The 21,141-nt window shown below is 45.8% G+C and overlaps 1 protein-coding gene across 1 annotated transcript; it reads left to right on the top strand.

Moving 5' to 3' along the window:
* The first annotated feature begins 3,276 nt into the window (after positions 1–3,276).
* RNASEL (ribonuclease L) lies at positions 3,277–19,100 on the top strand. The gene is made up of 7 exons (XM_037035127.1): positions 3,277–3,372; positions 5,489–7,144; positions 12,237–12,322; positions 13,454–13,659; positions 15,567–15,699; positions 17,962–18,095; positions 18,772–19,100. The coding sequence occupies exons 2-7, from the start codon at positions 5,662–5,664 to the stop codon at positions 18,929–18,931; spliced, it is 2,202 nt and encodes a 733-aa protein (XP_036891022.1). The 5' UTR covers positions 3,277–3,372; positions 5,489–5,661; the 3' UTR covers positions 18,932–19,100.
* The last annotated feature ends 2,041 nt before the right edge of the window (positions 19,101–21,141 follow it).

Raw genomic sequence — 21,141 nt, 5'->3', positions numbered from 1 at the left:
ACTACCATATGACCCAGCAATCCCACTTCTGGTGATGGAGCCAGAGCCAATGAGAACACTAACAAGATATCATCATTCCACGTTCACAGCAGTCAACACACAGAAACAGCCCTGGATGGTGTAGCTCAGTGGATTGAGCACAGGCCTGCGAACCAAAGGATCGTGGTTCGATTCCCCGTCAGGGAACATGCCTGGGTTGCAAACCAGTTCCCAGCAGGGGACACACGAGAAGCAACCATACATTGTTATTTCTCTCCCTCTCTCCTTCCCCTCCCCTCTAAAGATAAATAAATAAAATCTTTAAAAAAAGATACAGAAACGCCCTAAGCATCCATCAGTGAAGGAATGGTTAAGGAAGTTGTGTATACAGTGTGTATACAGTGGACCATTGTTCAGCCATAGAACGAAAGTCTAACCAGTCGTGACAACATGGGTGGACCTTTAGGGCATTATGCTAACTGAAGTAAGGCAGACAGAGAAAGATTAATACTGTATGCTCTCTCTTCTATGTGGAATCTAACTTAAACAAACTCTCATCCTCACCCAAACTCATAGACAAAGAGATCAGATTTGTGGCTACCAGAGGCAAGGTATGGGGGAGGGGCGATTGGAGCAGGATGGCCAGAGGTACAAACTCCTAGTTATGAGATAAATAGTTACTAGGGATGCGGTATAGCACATGGTCATTATAGTGAGCACCGCTGTTTGACACAAAGGAACACCGGTAAGAGGGCAGATCCTAAGAGTTCTCCTCACAAGAACGTTTTTTCTTCTCTTGTTATCATCTTTGTAGAAGATGACAGGGGTTAGCTAACCCTGTTGTGGTCATCATTTCACGACATAGGTGAATCAAGCCATTGTGCTCGATTTGTGATTTAAGGCACACTGTATGTGCCTGCACCTTATACATTGACATATGTCAATGATTCCTCAATAAAACTTGGAAAATGGGAAAAAATGAAAGCTCTAAGGTAAAGAGGAAAAAAATGTCCAGGGCATGTTAAGGGCTGATGGCAACATAATCCACTGCCAAAAAACCTTCCAAATTGGTCCAGCTATTCAAATTGCTTTCGGAAGAAAAACATCGAAATTTGAAATAACTGGAAAATGACCCTCAGGGTAGGGTATGGGATGCAGGCAGGCCCAGAGCATGGCGTTAGAGTCTCCCTTACTAAAAAAAAATGTACCTCTTGACTTAAAATTCCTGTCTGACCTTCAGCCCTTCTCATCCCACCACATTATTCTCTGTAGAATTTCCCCCAGGAAGCAAATCGTACCCAATTTACGTATTTTCTTCACTGTCTCCCTTCTCCAGCAGGATGAGGGCGGGCATCTTTGTCTGTGTTGTTCAGTGATGCAGCCCAACTCCTGAGAACAAGACAAGTAACTTAATCACTTTGTACCTCAGTTTCCTCATTGTGCCGTGGGATCAAAAATAGTACCGCCCTGGTGGGTGTGGGCCAGGTGGTTGGACCTTTGTCCCATGCACCAAAAGGTTGGAGGTTGGATTTCGGGTCAGGGCACGTCCTTAGATTGTGGGTTCGCTCCTCGGTTGGGGTGACTATGGGGAGGCAACCAATCGATGTTTCTCTCTCTCCCTCTTCCTTTCTCTCTATAATCAATAAACATATTTTTTAAATTTTTAAAGAAATAGTACCTACCTCACAATGGTTCGATTATGTCATTTAATGTACATAAAAAGCTCAGGATAGTTTCTGAAGCATTCTAAAGAGCTACATAAATGTTTGCTGACGTCATCACCACCAACCTCCTTGTTACGATTATGATTAGTTCAGGCAGCAGAAGCAACTTGTGCGGAGGCCTGGGGGTGGGAAGCGGTGTGATGTGAGGGAGAACCGGACGGTAGCAGTGATGATGCCCATGGGGCACAGGGGTAGGCAGGGACCGTAGCACAACTTGAGAGCGTGTGGTGTGCTGCATTTCTCAACTGTGTATGATCTGTTCCTGCCCACCAAGATGCAAGTTGCATGGAGAACTTGCTTGAGGAACTGGCATTTGGCATTTCGAATAGCCACTGGTGATATAATCAGTGTCTTCCTGGACAGCTCGATAAATGCTCGTCGAAGGAATGACGGATGAAGTGTTTTGAACTTTGTCCTGAAAACTACGGTGAGTCAGTGGAGCAGGTAACCAGACGCTAGGTGAGAGGCTAGGAGGCGAGCCAACAGTTCCTTGCAATAAACGGTGACCAGGGCTGGGCTTAGTCACTGCTTCGAGGATGATAGTAGAGGACTTGATACCGGTCTGGGGATGAAGACTATCAGCTGGCGGTGCTGCCAGATACAGAGGTGGAGAAAGATTAGGAGCAGACTGAGGGAGAGATGACTGAGGTCTCTGTCTGGGGCATATTCAAGATCTGTAGAGAGGCTAGGGCTAGAGGAGGAGGCTTGGGTGTCATTGGGGTGGAGGGGCCATTAAAGACCCAGCGTCTGGATGGCATGACCCTGGTGAACATCAATCATGTAGCCACATTCTGCTCGCCATCTACGAACCTCTCCGTGGTTCGTCACGCCAGCAAGACCGGATATTCTCTGAGGACAGGAGCACCTCCCATTGTAGCTCAGTGCTAGGAACATGGTCAAGAGCAGGACTTTGAGAGCAGAAAAGAAACTTAAAAATCATATTACATGAGAGCACTGAGGCCCAACATTGTTAAGCAACCCACCCGAGGTCACTCAGTTAAATAGCCGCAGCTCTATAAATGATGAATTATAAATAGCCGCTGCTCTGGCTGGAGAGCCAGGTCTCCAGAATGCCAGCAAAATCCCCTTTGAGGACAGTGAGTCGGTGTGCCCAGACAGGTGAGGCAGCTTTGACTGAGGGCTTACTCTGCTTTGCTGAGCCTCAGTTTCATCCTCTGCAGGACTATCCTGGAGTAACTGGGACCAGGTCATTGGCGAAGCAATGAGCATGGTGCCAGGCCCCCAAATCAGTGCTCAACAAATGTTTATTTTCCATTTGTTTCCTGCAAGGAACCAGGGGATTTGCAATAATGTGGGAAGGACAGAGCTGGCTGCTGTGACCTGAAAGGCTGAGAGGTGAGCGGCGTGACCTTGTACATCAAATCCGTCAGAACCAGTCCTAGAAGGGCCCACCACACTTTTCCTAGGAGTATAAAAGTTCCATCTGTTTTTATACCCTCTAACCTACATAAAAAAAAAAAAAGCATCTCTGCACGGGCTGTGGCTGCTGGAGTGGGCATGTGCATTTACCAGCTCCTTGGTCACTCCTTCCTTGGCTCCGCCCCCCCTGGCACCTGACTTACTGGAAGGAAGCTTTTTCTGGCTGGCTACAGTGTTGGGAGATTAGGTGCTGGCAAAAAGGCATAGAGGAGGCGTCTGAGTTGAGAAGGTAAGCGGGGGCAGAAGGAGGAGAGCTGCAAACAGTTGAGAAGTTCTTCTTTTGAAGGATTCCTTGGGCTTTGGGGACTGGAGGGGGAAGAGGGTGTGGGACTCCAGGAGACGAAGGAGAGGCAGAGCTGCCCCAGGACCCTCGGGTCCTGAGCCTTCCTGAGGGCACCGAGGTGCTGCCACAACCCACACATGATTCGTTCAAGCTGGCTCTGTGTACCAGCACCTGTGGTCAAACAGGGAAAATGAAACTGAAAGCAGTGTAATTCCTTACGGTGCTTTTGCTGGGGCGTCTTTATTTTGTACTCGGATATTTTTCACTCAGGGTTTGCTTCCTTCTCTGCTCCTTTACTCGGACTGGCCCATCTCGGTGGTAACAGAAACATTTGGTTCAAAGCGTCCAGTGCTGGGTGATTTTGCTTATGGAGCACCATGGGATTAGACGGCAGAGGGTGGGGACCCTGGGACAGAGCAGCAAGACAGCAGAAAAGTGTTTGCTCTGTGAATTTTGTAGCAGGTGCAGTGATGCTTACTTACACTGGGTCTAAATTGCTCAGGTCAGGGCAGTTGGACTAAACTGATGCTCCCGGGTTCCCTGTTGGTGCAGTGTGTCTACACACACGCGCTGGGGGGGAGAGGACTCGTGAACAGTTTTTAACGAAGGGACATAACTAGCCCTCCCATTTACTGAGAGCCTAATATCTGCCACACCCCTCTTTTCACGCACTTTACACAGGTGTCCGTGCTCACGGTGGTCCCCATTTGAGGGAAGAGAAAACGGAGACTCTGTAAGCTAAAGTTACGCCATCAGGACGTACTAGTCTACAGTTATATGGCCAGGGGCTCAGAATGAGGTCTTGCTGAGGTTGAGTCTCCACTCTTTACTCTAAACTAGTGTGGATAGGAGCTCGTGGTGTGCACAGCAGATGTGCACAAGCCTGGGGGTGCTCTGAGAGTGGCTGGCTTTCCTGCGGCACAAGAAATACAAGTGGACAAAGCCACATTTTTTAATTAAATGAGTGTTCTTTTTCCTTTTTTTTTTTGAAACAAGGCTCTCTACTTCTAGCCACAGTATTTTAAATAACATGAAAAGAAATGTATTAATATAGGTTGAGAATCCTAAAAACAAGCATATCCTTTCTTTGACGAGTCATTCGGTTCTTTGAAATCTATCATAAGAAATCTATGATAAGATTTACCATAAGAAAACAAGCCAACATGAGAGAAATCTGCTGCAGCAGCATTTTTTAGGATTGTCTAAAAATTCTCATTTTAAAAATCTTGTGTAGCCCTGGCTGGTGTAGCTCAGTGGATTGAGCACGGGCCTGTGAACCACACGATTGTGGTTCGATTCCCGGTCGGGGCACATGCCTGGGTTGCAGGCCAGTTCCCAGTTCTCAGTAGGGGACACACGAGAGGCAACCATGCATTGATGTTTCTCTCTTTCTCTCCTTCCCTTCCCCTCTAGGATAAGTAAATAAAATCTAAAAAAAAAAATCTTGTTTAAAAATTATTTTTAAAAACTGCCCAGTAATAGGAAAATAAAACCATGACATATCACACAGCCATTAAAGATGTTTGAAAAGGCTTTATAATAAAATAACAGGAAATTATGTATGGTATGGTGTTAAATGAAAATGAAGGACACAAAGTTACCTTCACAGCATGACTCCAACTGTTTTTTTTAAGATTTGATTTATTTATCTTTAGAGGGAAAGGGAAGGAGAGAGGGAGAGAAACATCAATGTATGGTTGCCTCTCATGGGTCCCCTGCTGGGAACTGGCCTGCAACCCAGGCATATGCCCTGACTGGGAATCGAACCAGCGACCTTTTGCTTCACAGGCCCATGCTCAATCCACTGAGCTACACTAGCCAGGGCTCCAGCTGTTTTTTTTTTTAAGTCTACAGAAATATTCTTAAACATTAACAATGTTTCTGGGATTACAGAGTAATAATTTTCATAATTTTAATTCATATATATTCATGGTCTTATGTAATACAAAGTCCTATAAGAAATGAGTAGCCGTACTTTGAGAAAGTTGCTAGTAACATCCATTTCTCTAGTTTAAGCACTTCTGACTATTATAAAATTACAAAGTACCTCTTTTGTCCCCAGGTGTAAAGTCAGAAGACTCCAAGAGCCTTGTCCTTCCTCATATTGCTGATCTGGAGCCAGATAATCCCTACTGAGTTTTTAGAGCTCCTTGTTTCTTTGATCGAGTCCCAAGAAGATAAGTTTTTATTTTCTCAAAGAAAGGCAGAAAGTTGTAACCAGGGGTACTTACCATCATGGAGACGGACAGCCGTTACCACCCCCAGGAGAGACCCACACCCTCCAGCCATCAGAGGGCGTCAGGGGACAACAATCATTTGTTGATGAAAGCTGTTAGAGAGGGAGACGTAAGTCGGGTCCGGCAATTGCTGGAAGAAGGGGCTGATGTCAATTTCCAAGAAGAGGAAGGGGGCTGGTCCCCTCTGCACAATGCGGTAAGTGTTGGAAAGGAGGACATTGTGAATCTTCTGCTTCAGAACGGTGCGGACCCCTGTCTGAGGAAGAGGAATGGGGCCACTCCCTTCATCGTTGCTGGGATTGAGGGACATGTGGGGCTGCTGACACTTCTGCTTTCTAAAGGCGCCCAGGTCAACGAGCGTGATCACCATGGCTTCACCGCGTTCATGGAAGCCGCTTGGTACGGCAGGGTCGAAGCCTTACGATTCCTGTATGAGAAGGGGGCAGAGGTGAATTTGGGTCGAGAGACCATGGAGGATCAAAGGAAGCTCAGAAAGGGAGGGGCCACAGCTCTCATGGACGCTGCTAAAAAGGGACATGTAGAGGTCTTGAGGATCCTCCTCGAAGAGATGGGGGCAGATGTGAATGCCCGCGACAATATGGGCAGAAATGCTCTGATCCACGCTCTCGCGAACCTCAAGGAGCATGACGTAGCGATGAACATCACTCGCCTTCTCTTGGCCCACGGGGCTAACATCAGCGTGAGGGGAGAAAAAGGGAAGACGCCCCTGATTCTGGCAGTGGAAAACGGTCATTTGAACGTGGTGAAGATGCTTCTGGAGCAAGAACACGTAGAGATCGATGACACAGACAGGGAGGGCAAAACAGCGCTGCTGTGGGCTGTCGAGAAGCAGCTGACAGAGATTGCTGAGTTGCTGTGTAACAAAGGAGCCCGCACGGACTGCGGGGACCTCATTTGGTTAGCGAGGCGCGGTTACAACCGTCCCCTTGAAAAGCTTCTCCTGGACCACGGAGCCAGAGAAGATTATCAACCCCCTGCTGAGGACTGGCAGCCTCACAGCTCGCACTGGGGGCCTGCCCTGAAACATCTCCACAAGATATACCGCCCTCTGATTGGCAAACTCAAGATCTTCATTGACCAAGAATACAAAATCGCTGACACTTCGGAAGGGGGCATCTATTTGGGGCTGTACGAAGAGCAAGAGGTGGCTGTGAAACGATTCCATGAAAACAGCACTCGCGGCCAAAACGAAGTCTCCTGTTTGCGCAGCATCCACACGAACAGTAACCTGGTGACATTCTACGGGAGTGAGCAGCACGGGGGCCTTCTGTACGTGTGCATCTTGCTCTGTGAGTGGACACTGGAGATGCACTTGGCCAAGCACAGAGAGGAGGCTGTGGAAAGTGAGGAAGATGAGTTTTCCCGAAACATCCTCTTATCCATATTTAAGGCTGTTGCTGAGCTACACGTGTCATGTGGGTACACGCACCAGGATCTGCAGCCACAAAACATCTTAATAGGTGAGTCCCCCATCACCTCTTAGGGATTATGGGGTCTTTATTGACAACAGGAAAGGGTGTCCATTGTATATAGGGAAGGACTAGAGGAAATGTAAATTATCCAGTTGGAGGGTAAATGCAACGAAGTCTTAGTGACAGGGCAGTCTCTCCTGCCTCCAGTTACAACCCTTCCTCCTCTTGGAGGTCGCTGGTGCTGGCGGAATACCACCCGCTCACCTCATATTCCCTTGGCAAATACAAATATAAAAGTATGTCCTGAATGGAGCCAGCTCCAGAAATGTGAATTCCTAGAGGAGTCTTCCAGTCAGAGAATCCTGAAGGGGTGTTCCCTCAGACAAGGTGGCAGTTACTGTGAAACTTAATGGCAAAACTGAAGTCAAAATTGGGGATGCCAAGGCAAGATGCGCCACAGTGAAACAGACTCCAAGGGCAGAATAGGTAGCATCTACTGGTTCAAACCAAAAACGAACTACCGTATTTTGCCGTGTGTAAGGTGCACCCACATTTTTGGCCCAAACTTTCTGGGGGCGGGGGAAACCCTTCCACTTTAATTTCTTAATTCAATTTTTTAATTTATATTTAGATACTTGATTTTTGTATGATAAATAAATTCTAGCATTTATTTTTGAGCATATTATGGTACAAGAAATTTTATGTAATAATTTACAAAACACAAGAGCAGATGCAAGGTACAAGAAATTTGATGTGCCAGTAACCAATTTACAATATTTACGCATCATAGAAGGCCAAGAACTCTTCAATAACAGAAGTATCATCTTCTTCATTTTCTATATTTCTAGCGTCTTCTGAGGAGTCACTTTCCTCATCCCAGTAAATTTCATCGTCTTCAGTTTCACTCATAGATCTTAGGATCCAGTCACAACACTGGGCGATGGATGCTGTTTTGATTCTGCCTGTAGGTGTTAAGTCATTACCAGCTGACTGCATCTACTACGCCCTTAAGGCTTGTTTACTGAAATATCAAGAGGTTGCAGTTGGCTGGTTAGACCATCCAGTATCCCAGCAAGTTGGGTGTCAAGTCCACTGCCATTGCTTTTGCACTTTGTGTAACATGGGCTTTGAAGTGATCGAAAAAGAACAAAGCTGTTATTTTTCAAGTAATCCTCCAGACCTTTGGGCCAGACTTTGTGAAACCGCACTTTCATGTCTTCTTCTTTTTTCCATCCTTTTTCGTGCACGTGGACAATAACTCCACTTGGAATCTTTTCTTTCAGAAACATTGTTCTCTTAGAGATGATCCTAGGTGGTAGCTTTGTCCCGTCTGCACAACAGGTTAGAACAACCGTGAAATGTGTTTTCTCATGGCCACTAGTTCTAACAGCCACAGTCTTTGCTCCTGTGGTGCCCACCGCTCTGTTGGGTGGCACAGCAAATGTGAGTGGGACCTCATCCATGCTGGCGATTCGGGACAGCTCAAAGTTGTCTTTCGAAGATCGATAACGTGAGAATGAAATTCCAAAACTTGATTCTCATAGGCTGCTGGGAGCTTGGGGGCAAGATTTTTCTTGCACCCTCAGGCTCAAACCTTCTCCTTCATAAAGTTAAAGCCCCATGTAGGCGTCCCTGAGAAATCCTGGATCCTTTTTTCTCATGCAATCCTTTTGGCTTCTTGTATCATCTTGGTCAAAACTGAGATCCCAGGTTGACGCTGCTCTGGAATCCAGGTCTTCGCCTCCTGCTCCCCCTCCAGCCACTGTGGAGGTTTCCCTTGAATTGCCTTCTTCTCTCCTGGCACCTGAAGAAGCTTTCCCTCCTGTTGCCTCCACCATCTGATCACATTCTCTGTGGGAGGAGGTCCAGAGTGTCTCTTGGCAGCTCTGTCGCCATGCGTTGTAGCATATTCAATAACTTTTAGCTTACAGCTTGCAGTGCATGCAAACCATTTTAACATTTTCCAGTAATTTCTCCCACCTAAGGTGTCTGAGGAGAAATGTCGTGCTGGTCACCCCATGGTAATAAGGTAAGCTTCACCTATTTTACCAAGTGGATGACAGTCAGCATCATCGATCTTTCCTTGAGTTGTTGGCCAAAGCTTTTTTCGTTGCAAACTCATTGTAAGTTCAACAAAACTGATTATTGTATTCCAGTGTATTAGTTTGCATACGGATGTCGTTATTGCTTTCTAGAGTTGCAATTTTAACACATAAGCATAAATAAAACAATTAAAAACTTTTATATCAATATGGAATTAGTACTACCCGTGCATAATGTGCATCCCTATTTTTCCGTTAAAAATATGGGCAAAAAAGTGCGCATTATATGTGGCAAAATACGGTAAATGAAAGCAGCATTCAAAGAAACAAGCAGAGCTGAATGTAAAGTCCCAGGAGGCCATGTGGTGCCCTAGAAAGTGCCTTGGCGTTAGCCATTTTTAGGGAGGTTAACCTCAGACAAGTCACTTAATTTTGTGAGCCTTGGTTTCCTCATTTTTGAGCCTGATAATATCTCCTTCATATGGTTGTTACAAGGTCTAAGTGCAGAATGTTAAGTAGGCAATGCACCTGCGTATTGTAGCTACAACCAAAGATCAGATACTGATCTCCAGGGCTAAGCAGACACCTAACCAACAGATATGCATTGAAATTTAAACTCAGTGTGAGGGAACAGGGCAAAATAGGGCGTTCAGATATGGAGAAGCAAGACTAGAATTTAAGGTTCTAAGAGAGAATTAGGTATACATAGGAATACAACTCAGGCTTGGCTTTTAGTTTTAAACTCCTTCCTGGTTTTAAGCAGCGTTGCCTGGGAGACTGACAAGGGTCAGAGATATGTGCGGTTCTAATGAGTCAGACTCGGCCAAGGGTGAGGTCCTTCCTAGTTCTAACCACTGATCTTGATGCAAAAGGGTCCTTAAAGAAAAATAACTATCATGTCCTTAAAGAAAAATAACTTGGGGCTGCTTATTCTTTGGAATTTGTAGACCACCTCTTCTTTCATTCTTAACCTTGAACAATAAAGAATTGCTTGTATTTCTGACTGAAGGTGAACTTAACCTACAAACTCTATTTCCTGTATGTAATCTTAAAATGCTTTTTTTAAAAGATTTTATTTATTTATTTTTAGAGGGGAAGGGAAGCAGAGAGGGAGAGAAATATCAATGTATGGTTGCCTCTTGTGCATCCCCTGCTGGGAACTAGCCTGCAACCCAGGCATGTGCCCTGACTGGGAATCGAACCGCAATACTCTGGTTCGCAGTCCCACGCTCAATTCACTGAGCTACACCAGCCAGGGCATGAAAATGTTTTTTTTTAAAGATGTTTAAATGAATTCATACCTAAGATCAAAATTTAAAAAAGAATGTTTTCAGAACAAAATTGTTGATGAATCATGGAGAGATCAAACCTGGACAGGGTGGGACTAAAGAGCACAGGAGCCCAGGTCAAGTGCAGGAAGGCTCCGCTGAACGCTACTCACTGGAGTGGGAACAGTGCAGCACAGCACCACTCGAGAGTAAGGAAGCCAGGAGCAAGAGAGGACAGAGGACCAGCTAAAAGACAGGTCGATGCATCGGTGGAAACTGGGAAGATCAAGCCCTGCGCACTCCCTCTTTCCCTGGGACCAAGCCTCTGTGACAGGCCTGTCTGTCTGCAGACAGGGTTACTATTGGAGGCACTGTCTGGTGGATGATCTCAAGAGAAAGAGAGAGCAATTAAACCCACAGGATTTCTGCTCAAGATCCCTAAGTGCATGTCCTAAGTTTTGCTGAATCAAATGCCAAGCAGAAGGCTCTGGCAACTGCCTCTGCCCCTCCCCTCTGTTGGGTGGAATCAATCGCAGCAGCTCACAGGGCACCAGGGATTTTCAACTGCATCCCTTAAGTGATTTTGGACTGTAGGGCTTACAGTCCAAAATCACTGAAGATATTTGAGTGCCAGTAGCATGAAAGGGATGCATGAAACAGAAAAATTTACACCCAAAGAGATATAGCTCACTGAATATGTTAGGTTCCTATGGCCGCTGAAGCAAATGACCACAAACCAGGTGGCTTAAAACAATTGAAATGGATGCTCCCACAGCTCTGGAGACCCAAAGGTTGAAAGCAGTTCTAGTGACCCCAAGTCAGGTGTCAGCAGAGCTGAATTCCCTCTGGCAGCTATAGGGAGACTCTGCCCCTCTCCTCTCCCGGCTCCTCGTGGTTGCTTGCTTTCCTTGGCTTGTGGACGCGTCGCTCTGATCTCTGCCTCTGTAGTCTCTCATATGCCCCCCTGCTTCCCTTGAATAAAGATACATGCAACTGTATTCAGGATTCATCCTGATAACCCAGAATAACCTCTTCCATCTCATAAGTCTTAACCTAATCACATTGGCAAAGTGCCCCCCCCTTCAGCTTTTTTTGCTGCTATATAAAAAAAATTTCATGGATCCCAGGATTAGGTCATGGATATTGACCTAATCACATCCCCCTGACTGAGAATCAGATTGGTGACCCTTTGCTTTGCAGGCTGGCATTCGGGCCACTGAGCCACACCAGTCAGGACCCATACATGCCGATTTCTAAATGCAGAATAAAAGGGCTTTGAGAAGCACACAATTGCTCCGGCTGCCATCCTTCTCAGACTCCATTAAATGAGGAGGAGGAGCCACCTCTTTGAGGACAAATCACTGCCTTGCCCAGCTGTCATCTCAGGGCAAGGAGGCAGTGACTCATGACAAGCCCAGGGTGGACGCACAATAACTGATGACAATGTCATAGTGGGCTGTGGTGAGCGGGCTCAGTGTGGGGGAGCGTTTTGCTGAGGCAATCTTGGGTGTAGAACCTTGTTGGCTAGTTGTTCTTTGGCTATCGGGCGTCACCTTAATTCTGCTGACAGCTCCTTCATGCATCTGTGCTCTTTGCTCCTACCCTCTGGCTTGGAAAAAATATATATATAAGACCTGCTATTTGTAGATCCTGGATAGGTCAAATGGCACAGTGTCTGTAAGTGTTTTGAGGAGTACATAGCAATGCAGATACAAGACTTACTTCCTTCTGTAGAGATGATGGGCTGCATATTGTGTTACATATTTATTTAAATAAATGACAACATGAAGAATGAGGATGTTCAATGCACCTTGACAAACTCTGCCTTAGATTCCAAGAAGGCTGTTCGCCTGGCAGATTTTGACAAAAGCAGCAAGTGGGCTGGAGAGCCAGAGCAAACCAAGAGCGATCTAGAGGTAATGTCTGTGGTCTTTTCTATCTTTCTGCTTTCTTATTCGTTCCTTACCTCATTTCTTGTGGCCAATTAGAGGGCGTTCCCATTGGAACCAGGAAGGAAAGAACTTTGAAGTCACTCCCTTGCAGACCAGGGCATTTCCCTGGGTTGGTGTGGGCTGGTTGTCTCTGTGGCTTCTTTCTCTGTCTCTTTGGATCTCTTTTCTTTCTCCACTATTTACACAAGTAAATAAATTGAGCATTCCACACCCTTCCTCACATGACCTCCAGGAGGTATGCCCAAAACATCTCCAGAATTCCTGCAGGAGGCATTCTATGCCCACGGACCAAGTAAATAAGATTTCTTTTCCCATTCCCTTCAAACTCCAAAGAGGGCCAGACACGAAGGCCCTCTGAAACACCCAGGAGGCATCCTCAGCTCGAAAGAGTCTAAGTTTGGCCAAAAAAGCTGGAGACTCTGAAATAACTGTTTCCCCTGAGAAGAGACAGGGCCTGGCCTTCACAGACTAAAGCTCCCCATTGATTCTGACCTGGTCAGGGCAGATTTACTCTGGAGGATTCTCTACCGTGTTGAACTTTCAAGAATGAAAGCCATCCCTGGGTCTGGCCTTGGTGGTTCGGTGACTCCAGATTTCTTGCCTGATTCATGCTGGCCTCCTTCTCGGCCTTTCCTCCCTGCCATGGCCTAACCTTGGGGTCATTGCTGTGTCCTATTAATCCTAGACTGGCTCCTTTACCTGCCGTCTCACACAGCCCCAACCCAAAGTCCCAGTTCCCAGCTCCTGGCATTCCCTTATTTAAAACCTCCTCTCCTTCCCCTGGTTGTCTAATTTCCATCCGTATTTTGAGGCCCAGCTCAAATCCCTCTTCCTCGAGGCAGTCTGCCCTGACAATGCTGGGCAGAGGCCCAGGATTATCTTTTGCTCTTTATAAGCTGGAGCTGTGAGGACTACATGGTGCCTTGATGAATTCTCTATGCACAAACCTGTGTCTTCTCTCCCTAACCAGCCTGTGGGCTCCTTGAGATTCCGCCCATTTTCCTTCTGCCCCTACCCTGCACCGCACGCTCCAAGGGTACCCAATGGAGTGGTCATTCCTAAGCACCTTTGACTTGATTGGTGGCTTTTGTGCAGGCCCTTGGGCGGCTGGTCCTATATGTGGTAAGGAAGGGAGATGTCCCTTTTGAGACCCTGAAGACTCAAACTAATGAGGAGGTGATTCAACATTCTCCAAATGAAGAAATTCAGAACCTCATTCAGCACCTATTCTGCCCTGGGAAGGATGTGAAGAACCATCTGAGAGACCTGCTGGGTCATCCTTTCTTTTGGAGTTGGAATAGGTAAGTAAAACTTAAGTGTATGTCACAGGGCCCCGGAATGGTGCCTCAGTGAGTGGATTGGTGAGGCTTCCCTAGATGCATGGAACCAACAGGAAATACATATATACTGGGAAATACATACTGGAGAGGGCAATCTGCTTCACTGGGCCCATTGATTCAAATGCCGATCTCAGCTGCAAACACCCTCACAGACACAGCCAGAATAATGTTAAATCTGGGCACCCTGTGATCAGTCAAGTTAACGTGGAAATTACTCATCACCGTGAGGTGGCGTAGGCAGGAGTCAGGGGGAGAGTCTGCAGACTTACCTTTCCTCTTAGCTGGGCATTTCCTAACGGTGTGTCCTTGGCACGGTGACTCAACCTCCTTGGGTTCTTGTTCTGTCTTTGGAAGGTGGTGGGGAGAGAGAGGGAAAGACAGAGAGAGAGGAGGGAGAGAGAGAGGTGCCCATCTCTTATCATGCAGACATTTTATTTATCTTTTAAAAAATAAGTTTCTGTTCCATGAAATAGGTTTTTAAAAAGATTTTGTTTATTATTTTTAGAGAAAGGGGGAAGGAGGGAGAAAGAGAAAGAGGGAAACAAATGTGTGGTTGCCTCTCACACACACCCCACTGGAGACCTGGCCCACAACCCAGGCATGTGCCCTGACTGGAAATCGAACCAGCGACCCTTTGGTTCACAGGCTGGTGCTCAGTCCGCTGAGCCACAGAAGACAGGGCAGAAATTTTAAAGACATAGTTTTGTTACAGGACAGACCTGGGGGAGAGTAAACAATGTACTATTACTAAAAGGACCCCCCTTTTTCTCTGGGGGTTCCCTCTCCATACTAGGTTTGCTTCGCCTGTTGTCAGGGGAAAGATGTCTCTCAATGCCAGAGATTGGTGAAAAGGAAAGGAATTATTTATTTAAAAGTTATACAGACTTAGAGTAATGACTTAATGTCTTCATTAAAATAGTAAAAGTCCTTTAGAATACCCACAGATGCACACAGTCCTTCCTTCTCCCTCTGCCAAGTCTGGGGTACCATACCTCAGGAAAAGAAGAAGTCCACGATGCAGGCTCCTGGCACCATCAGCTGTGTTGCTGCCATAATCTCCAGTTAACCCAAAGCCATGTGGCACCTCCTCATGGCCCACCAGCAAGAGTCCTTTCACCCCTTTTCTTCCAGGCAAAGTCCCTCCTGCTTCCTAAGTCTTGTGGCAAAAGGGAGTACCCCAAAGCCATGTGTCCCCACTCAGCCAAAGCTGCATGGTCCTCCCGACATGGCTGCCGTGCCTGGGTTTAAATCCCCTCACCAATCTTCCTCTGCAGCCCCATTTCCAACTCCTCCTATAATCAGTTACACCTGCCAGCACTCCTGTATTCTTCCAGATTTACTAGGCTACCATAGTAAGTCCGGGCAGGTGTGGCCCCATGGCATGGAGCCAATCATCTCCAAGCTCTCCCTCAGGTGCTGTACCCCGGGGCAGGGTGGTGGTGGGAGGGGGGTGTTGCCTCCCAGTCGCATCTTGGGTGGAGGTCACTTTCATCCCCCAGGCTCAAAGCATGGCCACAGCTGTTTAACATATCTATGAAACCAGTTAAAGGTTATAGATATGTTAAATGACCATTCTAGAGGTTATCTGCAAAGCTGTTGCTATGCAAAACAATTCAATGGCCCTGCTCCAGGTGTCCCATTTCCCAGTTCAGATTTGTGGGGGTGAGGACATCCTGTATATTTTCTCTAATATTTCCTGTACACCCTGAGTTCTGGACCCCATTACAAATCCCTATTTGCCGCCCCCCCCCCCCAGCTGTACCCTGTTACAGTTTTACTATTTTTATGAAAAACCAAAATCTAACAGTGTTCTCTTCCTGGAAACAGTGGAAAGGATGGAATGACCATGATAATTCTGTCATCCTCAGCCGCTATAGGACCCTTAGGGACCTGGGGAATGAATCTGACATCAAAACTCGGAATCAGAACAGCAATATCCTCCAACTCCTGCAGCCTGGACTACCAGATTGTTCCCAAAGTTTTTACCAGTGGACCTCTAAGGTATGGACAGGTCCCAAGGGGTCTGAGAGTTATTTCAGAAATAAGAAGCTGGGTCATGTTTTATGATAGCTTTTCTAACCTTTTTTTTATACCATTGGCCTGGCCCAACCAACAGATGAAAGAGGGAATTTTCCTTCTCTTCTGCCCCCCTCCGAATCCCCTCTTCCCTTTCGGGTCTCTGCCCTCCCATTTGGAGGTCAAGCCTTCCTGATAGACCCCCATCTAGACTCCTCTTTAGGGCAGTCTAGTCCCAGCCCCTTTTTTGCTTCCTGTGGCTCTTTCCCTCGAGACTTGTTCATGATCCTATTTCCATAGTAACCACAGCAACTGATTAAATGGGGCTTAGCCCAGAGGAGGTGCTCCTCAGTCCAGGGCCTTTCCGTCCAGGGCCTCCGCTGCCTGTGAACCGCCCAGCTCTGACGATCCACAAAACACACCTCCATTCTGCCCGACAGAACAGAGCAGGAAGGAGAGATGATCTTTCAAATCCCACCCAACCTGAACTAAATATAGTGGGACGTCAAAATCAATCACCATCTTGATCTAGTCAAGAAGTTTCATTAGTATTAATTAGCACACATCTGCCAAGTACCAGGTTACGTGCTAGGCCCATGGGAGGTCAGGGGTACACATAGGGTATGACCTGCTCCACTCCTGGGGCCAGGAGCCACATAGAAACAAGGGCATGTGATACCTGCTGGGCACCCAGAGACAGGGGCACAACACTACGGGAGAATCCATAATCCTGAGGTCGCCGAGACCAACCACTTCCCTATCTCAGACGACCTTGGACTGTGTTTCTTACATACTTTGTGGTTGGGTCTCATTTTGCCTTCCTTCCCTCGTCTGACTCCAAGCTCCACATCACACTCATAATTGCTAGCTTTAACATTCATCTTCCTGCTCTCCCATAAATTCCGCGAGGCAGAGACCACCCGTTATCTTGTCCGCTTTTCTCTTCCTGACATGGAGTAGGTGGGCCGTGACTCTTTTTCACATAAATGTCTATAAAACTTTAGCTGGAACTTAAACTTGGAGACACAGAGAAATTTGAAGCCAGAGCAGGTGATAGGTAGTGTAAGCTATAGGGCAGCTATAGTTCTGAGGATTTCATGGGAGTCACCACAGTTAATCCTTAAAACAACCCTGGAGGCCAATATCTCCATTTTGCAGGTGGGCAAAGACAATTTTTCCAAAGCCACAGAGCCAGGAAGGTGTTCAGCAGGACTTGCAGCTGGTGCCAATGGTCCACCAAGTCATTGTTGCTGAGGAAACTGAGGCTCAGAGATGCAACCCCAAACACATGGGACTGGAGAGCCAGAGATGGGCAGAGTTCAGAAGAGAAACCTATTCTTTTATTCCCCAATTCATGGGTTGTTCCCCCTAAACTGCATTGACTTATATTCAATTTTGATGAACTTCAGGACTTATATTTTTAAATTCTCATTTGAGACTTTTTTTCTGTTGACTTCAGTCGCTTGCCCATTTTCCTGGTGGTACAATCAGTTTGGGGCAGCTCAGGTCCACAGCCAAGTTCTCCAGCGTTATTTCCTGCCTTCCTTCCCTGGGATGCCCCCCGCCCCCCCCACATAGCCTTTGCTCAGCATTTCCCCTGTGTGCTCCGCACATAGAACACGTGGGCAGTCTCAGCGGGTCTCCTCTAGTCTTGGTCCACTCACCAGTCACTCTTCCTAAGGGGACCTATGGCTTCGTGGTTGTAGCTTCCTGCAAACTTTTTCTAAATATGAAGCTACCTACAAAGCTGCCAGCACAAAGAGGAAGGCATTCGCGTGACAGCAGTCACTCGGGGTCACGTGGAGGCAAGGAGAAACCTGTAACCCCTTTGGGAATATAATTTTAAAGAAAAGGAAGCGGAAACCAACCACAGTCCCTTCGGCAGTGGCTGCCCGTCTGGTGTCAGCTTGGAGGAAGTGGATCAAGTATGAACTTGGAAGGGGGGCCACAAGGATAAAAAGATGGGGTAGTATAATGAGCACATTTCCTAGAATAGTGGCCGAAGATTTTCTAAACCATGTTTTAATATATTTAATTTCTTTATGAAAACACTTCGCTTGAAAAATGGAGGGACAAATTTAAAGTTACCGAGAGTACCACATCCAAACACCACTGCGGTTAGCTTTGCTTGTTAAATTAGCAATGTTAACACATGGTCAAACTTGCATTTTGCCTTTTTGTTTTCCACCAGGATTTATTTTGCATTGCTACCACATTTTTTTGTGTGTGTACTGTTTTCTCGTTTAGATCGACAAGTATGTCATGAAAAGAATGAATGAGTTTTATAAAAAAAACTGCAATTTTTATCAAGATACTGTGGGGGATCTGCTAAAGTTCATCCGGAATTTGGGGGAACACATTGATGAAAAAATTAATACAAGGTAAGTATTGTTTCCATGCTTCTAAGTCATGTATGTAATGAGGGAGATTTAAAAATCCAGTTCTAAATTTTTATCTGCTATTTGATGGGAAGAACAAGATTAATTTCGATGAAAGAAAAGTAACTCCTCCCCTCTGCCTGGGAAAGGGCCCTTATCAGGGTATTACAATGAACGATGGATGTAGCCAGCAGGCTCTCATCTTCCTTTTTAACTTGGCTGAGTCCCCTTCAACAGAAGGCTAGTGACTCCCTTGTGTGAAGAGACACAGGGAAGGGCCAGCTGGGTAAAATGCATGTAACGTTATAAAAAGGCTACAAAGTAGTCCCATGTTGGTTGGATCAGCTTTTGCCGCCAACATGTTAGCTGCAAACTCATTAAAAACAAGTTGTTGCAGTTTCTAGGGCTCTTTTTGGTGTTTGGAAAGGTTGATGAGGGATTGGGGAATTGCAGGAGGCCCGTTTTATGGACGGGTGATGTGCCTGAGGTTCCCCATGATCACGCTGCCGAAGTTTGCGCCGTTGGTTGAAGCGTCAGCAGGTGACTCTTGCTGCCAGATCCCCAAGTCCTCATTCATTCTGCCAGAGAAATCAAGGGGCACAGTGATCTCCAGGCCACGCGCGCCAAAGGGGGCAAGAGTTTGGGGCATGTATGTCAACAGATTTACATTTCCTTTCAGAATGAAGTCGAAAATTCAGGACCCTTCCCAGTATTTTCAGAAGAAATTTCCTGATCTGATCATCTACATCTACAAGCAACTACAGAACACAGAGTACGAAAAGCATTTCCCCAAAGTTCACGATGGGGGCGACGGGGGCCAGCAGGCTAGCCAGCCGTGAGCGCTGAGCAAGCCTTCTGAGTTCAGCCGTGCCTCGCTAGCTGTGTGATCCCGGGCCAGTCACAGCTCTCTGGACTTCTTGACTAACCCGGAGGCTTGTGAGGGATGAGTTGGATGGCCGATGTCAGTTCCTGGCAGTGTGCCCAGCATTTCCTACGTATTTCTAATTTTTTAAAAAGTATATGCCCAAAGTACCCTGGTGCTTTTGAGGGAAAAGTCAGAGGCAGGAGCTGGAAGGGCATCCTGCTGAGATTCCTCTCATCTATTGCACTCAAGGAGTGAGTGCCTAAACCTCTAATACTTACTGTATGTTTTACACCAATTATCTCATGTAATTATCCCAATGATCTTGCAACATGGGTTAATATCCCCACTTAAGAACCGATGAACTTGAGACTCTGTTTAAACTACTCACCTCAGACCATACGGCTTGTACAGAGCACTGTATGAATGGAGGTGGTATTGTTACCTCTTATGAACGCATCTTAAACTCACTAGTCCAGGGATCATCTGGATGAAACCTAAAAGGAATCTGTCAAAAGGGCTCCTGGTGGCTTCATTCATTGGTTCATTCATTCATTTTTTAAAAATATTTTATTTATTTATTTATCTTTAGAGAGGAAGGAGAGAGGGAGAGAAACATCAATGCATGGTTGCCTTTTGTGCATCCCCTGCTGGGAGTTGGCCTGCAGGGAACCTGCCTGCAACCCAGGCATTTGCCCTGACTGGGAATCAAACCTCGATCCTCTGGTTCGCAGGCCCGCACTCAATCCACTGAGCTACACCAGCCAGGGCCATTCATTCATTCTTTATTGAGCACAAGTCAAGGCACTCCTTTTTGTAATGAATTCCATTCCTTCTAGAATGACCTGCGCTGGTTTTCTATGGATTTAAGGCAGTAGCACTGAACGGGGAGCAATTTTGCCTCTCAGGGGCCATTTGGTAGTGTCTCTGGATGTTTTTGGCTGTCAGAGCTGCAGGGTCAGGGGGTCATTGGCGCCTAGTACATAGAAGTCAGGGATACTGCCACACATTCTACAATGCACAGACTAGCCCCCCACATCAAAGAATTATCCAGCCTAAAGTACCAGTGGTACTGAGGTTCGGAAACTGCCTAAGGGGCTGGGACACTTTGGAACTGGCTCGGGGCCCGGGCCCAAGGAGTATGTGGGCCATCTCGGTACGACTTGGGTTTGCTGTTTTGATTTTGGATCTGCAGTGAGCCAGTTTCAGTTTCGCCCCCTCAGGAGTCCTCTGAACACCCTCGCCTTCCACACCTCAGTCAGAGGGCTCTTTCTGACTCCTTGGTACCCAGAGCCACATCAGGTTGTTTCTCCCTGCCTTGTATATTACAATATATATTAAGAAGATATATATTAAGAGAATATAAAAAGATGTGATGGAAGTGTCTTGTTAAAAATCTAACTTATGTTATTTGATAAATAATACTGTGGAGGTACCTGAAGTAAGAAACAGCCACACTCTCATTACGATGATGAACTTCACAATTTCCATATTCCATCTCAGACTTGGTTTACACGCATAGGAGAGTTTTGTGTAATTGACAATCGAGTGTATTATTTCATTCTGATGCTGCTTTTTAAACTTATTATATTAAAAACAATATCATTGATTTATTGTCATTATTTTAAGTGACTGTATAATGCTCTATCAAGTTAAGATGTTAAAGATTGTTTAAACATTTCCTTTTAGCTTATTTTTAGCTCGCTTCCTCTTGGTAATATGAATAACATCCCACAGAACTACGTGAAGCATGTAACTTCTTCCCTTTATAAATAAAAAATTGTAGTTGGTACTTGAAATATGTGAGATTTGTATGTGTTTGTATGTTTAATTTCAGTTCATTGCAGGAAAGTTAATTTTAGAGAAGAAAATAAATGCCACCTAGTAATCCCAGCACTCGGAATAACTGAGGTTAAACTTTTGGTTTTTAAAGATGCATGATCATGACATACTTATCTTATAATCATTGGGAGATATATATGATATTATTAATAGTAAATAAGTAGTAAATAATAGTAAATAGTAACTCACTGGGATATTTATATCTATATTATCAATAGTAAGTAGAAAACTAGAAAAAGAACAAATTAAATCCCTGGTAAGCAGAAAATTATAAATAAGAAGACTCAGAGTAGAAATCAATGAAATTAAAAACAGAAAGTCAATAGGGAAAATCAATGAAACTGA

Source organism: Sturnira hondurensis, unplaced genomic scaffold (assembly GCF_014824575.4).
Source record: "Sturnira hondurensis isolate 20B ecotype Veracruz unplaced genomic scaffold, ASM1482457v3 Scaffold0022215, whole genome shotgun sequence".
NCBI classification, from domain to species: domain Eukaryota; kingdom Metazoa; phylum Chordata; class Mammalia; order Chiroptera; family Phyllostomidae; genus Sturnira; species Sturnira hondurensis.
This window is presented reverse-complemented; position numbering and strand designations above follow the sequence as displayed.